The sequence below is a fragment of the Symsagittifera roscoffensis genome, unplaced genomic scaffold (assembly GCF_963678635.1).
Source record: "Symsagittifera roscoffensis unplaced genomic scaffold, txSymRosc1.1 SCAFFOLD_303, whole genome shotgun sequence".
Lineage (NCBI taxonomy): Eukaryota > Metazoa > Xenacoelomorpha > Acoela > Convolutidae > Symsagittifera > Symsagittifera roscoffensis.
The window spans coordinates 1-7,988 of NW_026971165.1; the positions used below are offsets into that span (position 1 = coordinate 1).

The window sequence follows — 7,988 nt, forward strand, 5'->3', positions numbered from 1 at the left end:
TTGTTATTTTATAGGATCGAAATCGCTTGCGTTGCGCGACCCAATGACAATGGCAATGGCATGCAGCCCTACTTCAGCCAAGAGACGCAAGCATGACACCACATCTTCAGGCGATGGAAGTGACCCTAATTGCAGCAATGACGTGTTCTACATTCCAGTGAAGGGACAGTACTACTACAATCTGGTCTCTGCTCTCTATAAGCAACTGTGTGTGCATAATGGAGATGTGGCCTTGTTTGAGGAGCTGCAAGGGAGTTTGGGATCTACACAGTCAGCTAACAATCAGTGAGTTTTATCCTCTTCATTTGATGTGCTCCAGTGTTTCAGCCAGCTATTTGAAGGCGCTTTTGAAATCTGCCGCATTGCTTTTCAGTTTGATCTAGTAGCTTTTGACTGGTGTTAAATAAAATGAAGTAGAAAGGTAAGAAAAATTTTTCTTAACAGTAGCAAAAACTTTCAGTATAAATTAGATTTTGAAGAATTTTTTTGGGGGTTTAATTTTTCTTGTTGATTTTGAGTTTTTTAAGTATAGCTGAAAGAGATAAAGTAACATATTTAATTCTGTTCTAGAGATAACGAATCAGCCCTCTCTTCTCTCATTAAAACCGACCATCAAAATGAGAACCAACACAACTCCGAAGATAACAACGCGCCACCGTCCACCCCCGCATTGGCCGAGACACCGCCAGCCTCTCCGGGTCCACAGGACGACAACTTAGATTTGAATTTCGGAGATCACGGAGATTTCGCAGATACAAGTATTGCGGCTTTTTTGAACCGTATCGGATGTAGCTACGCGATTGAGTGTTTCATGTCGAGAAATATTTTACATACGGGAGAGCTGGCACATCTAGCAGATCACGTTAGTTTATTCCTAAGTATTTGATTTGAACCGAATTGATTGATCGCTGATGATGCTTGCGATTAGTTGGAAATCATCTAAATATAACGAATCAAAAAGTAAAAAAAAATCGCTCGGAAAATATTTGCTTAAGTGAAGCTATAACAAAAGTGAAGCTATAAAAAGTTAGGTTTATCGCTTTTTCAGTTTTTTGGCATAAACCGATCACTTTTGATATATCAATATAATATCAAGTAAATACCAATATTGTGATTGCTTGCCGAACAGCTGTCGCAAAAAAACGTTCTCTAAATTTTAAATTGCATTTAGATATCAATAAATCGAATCCAATCAAGACCTTACGTTGAATTTTAAATAAACGATTAAATAAACAATCTTTTGCACGTAACATGAGTTCTTATACAAACAATAGAAATACACAAAAATGATGTTTTTAGATTTCATAAAAAAAATGGTCACTTTTTCCAAAATAAGTTGATTTTCTTTTATTGGGTTGTCAAATTTAATTATACACTCAGGGGTGGATTTAGGGGGGGGGCGGACGCCCCCCCCCCCCCCCCCAGGGATTCGACCCCTGCCGACCCAAAGGCCCCCCCCCCTTTGATACTTTTTAAGAAATCCATTTTTGGCCGACCGACCCTAAAATTTTTCTAAAGGCGCCTTTGGCGCCAATATATACTAATTTTGAGGGTGGAGCGCACGCCGAAAAAACCCGATTTTTTGGTCAAAATTTTCCAAAAAGTGTCTAATTTTCCAAAAAGTGCCTTTTTTGGACTGTTTTTTTAAATTTTTGCCTGCGGCGCGGAAAATTTGGCCAAAACAGGAACTAAATCGTGCTTAGGGAGAGCTCAAATCAATTCGGTCGACCTAAAAAAAAAGGTCGTTAAAATTTTTTGAAAATCCGCCCCCTCCCCTCGAGAAAATCCTAGATCCGCCCCTGTATACACTTGATAGTTTTGATACAAAATTTATATTCCAGGAAATCATTGGAATGAATCTTGATGAGGTGACCCAAAGCAAAATTCTACAAGCGAAGAGAGATCTAGCTGCCAATGGTAGTCTAACCAACAGTACATACCCCTCTCAGCAGTTCAGCAATTTCGACGACCCAGGAGATCAATTAATGGTGGTTAGAACAGCGTCGAATTCCTCCATGACAATCTTACCAAATGGTGACATGCGCCAAACTAGATACACTCTCCATCACTCGGTATCCTTTCTGAAAAGCGCGGGAAACTCTTTCGAGTTGAAGAACAACTCAAGTTTGATATAAAGGTCACAATCTTGGACAAACTGCAAAAAATGAAAAAACTGTTTCGACAATTAAAGAAGTCGAGTCGAGATTTAACAAGTGCAACAATCGTTTTTATAGAAACTAAGTTAAAAGCAATTTTTGTGTCGCAGTAAAACTCAAATTTAACTTTAATGCTAAAGATACTTAAACTTATAGAGGTATTTTGCATATGCATTTATAAAGTTATGGTTTTATTTATATCTTCCTTTATTTTTTGTTTCACTTCGTTCATTTGTCTTTCTAACTATGATCTTACGAAATTATCCATATCATTTTGTGTTTTTACCCTTTGTATCTGTGCTCAATTTGTACAATTTACGGTTCTTTGTGCGTTTGTTTTCTATTTGAGATTCGTGCGCACGCGTCGGGCTGTTCCAAATGCCTCTTTCTACGTGTTCATCGATTTCATTCTTGCGTAGAAACATTCCTGCGTTATATTGCAAAGATAGTTTTTCATTTGCAACTCGCTCATTTTGAATAGAAATCGGATCTAGGACTAGAAACTGTTTTTAGGACCAATTTGGTTGAGCAGTTCGAATTCTGTTGCTTTTTAATGCAAAAATAGGTATCACAACACAAATTGGTATTACATGCTCAGTTGGTGACAAGTTTAAGTTAAAATAGCAAATCCTTCTTTAATACCGTCCATTGCAAGTTATTGTGCTGTAAGTTTAGTATTAGTTTTCTAATCTTTACCTGAAGACGAGTAATCGAATTTCAAGATTGTCAAATATTTCCGTCAGACATGGTTTTTGACTTACTGTGTATCGCGGAAGTCAACGGGTAATTGCTAGATTTGGCAATTCTGTTGAATATTGACTTGATTTAGCGATTAACTACTAGTTTTAACGATAGCCTTGAATTTTAAATGAAAACAAGACTGCTCGTATCAGGGCGAAGCCCTGAATGTTCCGACTGCCTTTTAAGGTTTATGGAGCAGCAGTAATAGCATGAAAAAATTAAATGAAATAAAATAAAATGAATTTTTTTTTTCTAAAATTTGAAATTTTTTATGAAAATCATTCCCCCACACGCCATGTAAAGTACAAAAAGTGAGATTTCGTTCCTTGCAACAAATCAGTTATGGCAAATAAGCTTCGTTCAACCAATTTGGAACGATTTATAAGACGGACTAAATCTCCGCTTACGCGTTAATAGCGAGAATTATATCGCGCGTTAATTGTCCCAAATTGCTCAAAATGACCAAAATGGCAATATTTAAACCCTCATAACTCTACGAAAAATGATCACAGGTGAAATATCTTTTCAAATTTAGGCTCAGGACAACAATATCTTTTGAATGATAAAAAAAAATCCGTCAAAAATGGCTAGTTGAAAAGTCGAAATTTGTCTGAAGAAAAAAAAACCCACCCCGAGCACAAATATTCCGTTACTTTCGTACCGAAAGTCGGAACAATTAGCGTGATGTGGCGATGAAGTCAAATATTTTCAAAGATAGCCTAGAATAGCCTATAACTCACTAGCGAAGCGTAGTGTGATACCACGATGCAATTTTTTCCAACCTAAGTCACAAATAAAAGTGTTCATTAAATGTATTGCCTTATTTGGTGGCACTTTTTCTATAATCACGATCTATAGCGTTGGAAGTTTCATAGGATCTGTTCTCAGCTCTATCGGTGACTAGTGTTTGCCGTTAGTTGAGCGTCCGTGACTCAAAGGGAAGGACGTGAAATTCCTATGTTACAAGGTGGAGGTTCAATGCCGCACTTCGCACTAGTTATTGTTCCGACTTTCGATACGAAAGTAACGGAATATTTGTGCTCGGGGTGGGTTTTTTTTCTTCAGACAAATTTCGACTTTTTATTTAGCCATTTTTGACGAAATTTTTATAATATCATTCGAAAGGTATCGTTGTCCTGAGCTCAAAATTGAAAAGATATTTCACCTGTGATCATTTTTCGTAAAGTTATGGGGCTTTAAAGATTGCCATTTTGGCCAATTTGGGACAATTAACGCGCGATATATTTCGCGCTATTAACGCGTAAGCGGAGAGTTAATCCGTCTTAGAAATCGTTCCAAATTGGTTTAACGAGGCTTATTTGCCATGATTGATTTGTTACAAGTAGCGAAATCTATCCTTTTGTACTTTATATGGCGTGTGGGGGGATGATTTTCATAAAAAAATTAAAAATTTTTGAAAAAAAAATTTTCTTTTTGTTTTATTACTTTTAATTTTTTAATGATATTACTGCTCCATAAACCTTAATGCCCAGTCGGAACATTCAGGGCTTCGCCCTGATACGAGCAGTCTTGTTTATCTTTGGTGGCAGTTTCGCCGGATAGGCGTCTGTTGCTTATCTTTGGTGGCAGTTTCGGCGTCTGTTGCTTAATGGAAAGGACACGAAATTCTTATGCTACATGTTGAAGTTCAAAGCCGCACTTAGCACTAGTTGTTCCGACTTTCGATACAAAAGTAACGGAATATTTGTGCTCGGGGTGGGTTTTTTTTTCTTCAGACAAATTTCGACTTTTTAACTAGCCATTTTTGACGGAATTATTTTATATCATTCAAAAGGTATTGTTGTCCTGAGCTCAAATTTGAAAAGATATTTTACCTGTGATCATTTTTCGTCAAATTATGAGGGTTTAAAGATTGCCATTTCGGCCATTTTGACCAATTTGGGATAATTAACGCGCGATATAATTCGCGCTATTAACGCGTAAGCGGAGGTTTAATCCGTCTTATAAATCGTTCCAAATTGGTTGAACGAAGCTTATTTGCCATAATTTATTTGTTACAAGGAACGAAATCTCTCTTTTTGTACTTTATATGGCGTGTGGGGGGATGATTTTCATAAAAAATTTCAAATTAAAAAAAAAATTCTTTTTATTTTATTTCATTTAATTTTTTTATGTTATTACTGCTGCTCCACAAAACTTAAAAGGCAGTCGGAACATTCAGGGCTTTGCCCTGATACGAGCAGTCTTGTTTTATTTATATTTGGTTGCATTTTTGCCGTATAGCATTGGCAATTTATTAACATCTATAACTGCATCATTGTAGCTAGTGTTGCGATATTTTCCATAACATGTGGTGCAAATGCTAGAACGTGATACTCCAAAGTCGCAGGTTCGAATCCGTCACATAGCAAAAGTTTTACAAATTTGAGGCTTCTTTCTTTCTTTTTTATTTAATCTTTAGCCGCTTTTTTGTTTTTTCACTTGTGTTTGCGGAGCGCATATTTGCCTCTGTATTGAAAATAGAGTAATGTGTTGATGTAGTTAAATTGTTTCAACGATATCCTAAAATTGATTATTTATTTTTAGGTCGTTTTGAGTTGCTATGGGCTCAATTTAACAATTATAAATTACTCTCAGCTGGACTATAAGAATGTTCTGCTTCTAGACTATTCCTCATGTTTTTTTTTTACAAAATCAGCACTCTAGGCAAGTTCAAATTGAATCAACTTCAAGGCTAGACAGTAACCGCCAAATTTTTGTCTGAACTTGAGTTTTTACGTTTCTAAAACGAGCGAATTAAATACACCAAACCTCTCTTTTGTCATGAAATAGCAATAATTTAGCTTCAAACTTTTGCAGTTTTTTCTAGCTGCTCGACTGGGATATGGAAATAGAGTTTGAATTTGAGCTTGATTGCTCGACTAGTTTAAGCTTTTCCGAACCGATTCTCGCCGTGAAACATTACTGAAGTTTTTCAAAGTTTTATCACATTGAGGATGTGCCGATTAAGGCTATGGAATTGGTCTGAAATGATTTGAGTTTCAATAACCTGGTGATATTGCTCAAAAGTTTCACTTAACGGAAAGCGATTCATGTTATGAAATATTTCAAAAGCTACTCAACATTTTTCAAACTTTCATATCGCTCGATGAGCTTGCTTGAGAACCTTAAATTTTTGAGAATCAATTCAAGCTATGGAAACAACTTGATTTTTTTCAAAGTTATATCACTCAATGAGCTTGCGATATATCACTTCAGGAGTTCTAATTTGAATCAATTGACGCCTGTTCCAATTATTTACAGATCTTACTCATTCATGAGGCAATAAAATTGGGAGACTTTAGAACGTACAATGCAACCCCCCTCCGCTTTTTTTTTCCTTTCTATTGTGCTCCATTAATTTTCTGAATTCAAACTATTTAAATCATCACTTTCGGAAAATCAGGATTTAAAAGGTCAGCGATCGTCGATTTGTTTTCAAGCTTTTTCAGATATGTTTTTAGTTCTAATTTGCGACACCGTTGCGACCCTATATTCAATTTAAGTACCAATAATGTTGAATTAGTTTTCATTGAAAACATAAGAAACCTCGTGTAATAAGTATAGAATTCTGATTTTCTTGTTGTTTTTGTATCTCCTTTTTGTCGTTCTTTTGTTTTTTAGAAAATTTTGTGGAAACTTTGTGAAAAAGTTGTGATAAACTTATTAAATAGAGAGTGATGAAACACTAGTTGCCATTCTTTGGGCACTGACTACTAACTTCAGCATATTATCCTTGACACCAACAGCACCATTATTCCTGGCATTTTCCTGGCTTCACACAATGTCAACACCAATGCTTCTGATGCTGCCCGACGACTTCACGAAACTCAATCCCGAACAAAAAGATAAGTACTACGTTCAAATATATAACCTTGTCAATGTACTAGCAACATCCAGTAATCCTCCAAACAGTAATCAAAACGCAAAAGGACTCAGAGCACCTATTGATTTTGCTGCCAAAGTAATCCCCACTGATACTCAAAACTTGATTATTGGTTCGAGTTTTTTAGCGGAGTTTGACACGAAGGAGCTGCCCAAAGACGTGGCCGTTCATTCTTACCGCGGGTCATTTTGCAGCGAGAAACAATCAGTTGTGAAAAAGTACGACGATACTGAGCTGAAATCAGTAACCTTCCAGGACGGCACCAATTCACTCACAAGGGAACTACACAAACCTGTAGATGATATATTTGAAACTTTTTGCGCCACCATTAGTGAAATTGAGACAAAGTTTTCACCTACAATAATCAATATATGCCAAGTCCCGCCTGTGAAATCGGGACCCGATTCTGTAAGTGGTAAACGTATAACTGAATTCAACAGCCTTATTGCTCATAAATTTAAGAAAAAAAAGTATCAAATTGTTCCTATATACGATAAAATTGTCAGCATAAACGACTATCAGTCAATCTTCTTTGATGAAGTACATTTGATGCGTTCTGTTAGTACTTTAAAAAATGCAATCATGGAAAAGGTGCTACCATTATCCAGCTTATCACCTCGAGTTGTTTCTCCGAATACTTCCAACTCTAGGGGCCCAGCGCACCCTCAGAGGAATCGTATGAAACCTGGTTCAAGCCAAGTCTCGTGGGGCCCCGAGCACCCAAAGAGTCTTGCGAGCCATGGTTTCAGCAACAATCAAACCTACAATTATATGAATACCAATCGTAGTAATTATGACTTACGCCATAATAGATACTATCCATACTAATGCTGTTTTAGTAGTCTATTACCCAATGATCTGGATCTATCAAATTTATGTTTAGCCAATGGCTTTTAAAGACTCTCCTTATTTTCTCCCTTTTAACTAGCCTTCCCATTAAGTACAATGAACCCAACAGCACCGCACTACTCAAAACTAGAAACATGACGTCTAACCTCCACTTTAGATTCACAGCTGGCATCTATTGCGCAGTTGTGATACTAACCTTTCAGATTGGAATATTGGAAATCCTGCTTCTTCAATGTGGGGACATCGAAGTCAGTCCAGGTCCCGCACTTTCATAGGAAATCCTGGCAAACAAAGCAAAGGAACACCACAACTTCCTCAAATATATAACTCTAAATTGTAGAAGCATAAAGAACAAA

At 36.7% G+C, this 7,988-nt stretch overlaps 1 protein-coding gene across 1 annotated transcript; it reads left to right on the forward strand.

Annotated features, from left to right (window-relative positions):
* The first annotated feature begins 19 nt into the window (after nt 1–19).
* On the forward strand, nt 20–2,542 carry LOC134856233 (uncharacterized). The gene is made up of 3 exons (XM_063872578.1): nt 20–285; nt 571–862; nt 1,842–2,542. Exons 1-3 carry the CDS (start codon nt 44–46, stop codon nt 2,133–2,135), a joined length of 828 nt encoding a protein of 275 aa, XP_063728648.1. The 5' UTR covers nt 20–43; the 3' UTR covers nt 2,136–2,542.
* Nucleotides 2,543–7,988: the final 5,446 nt, after the last annotated feature.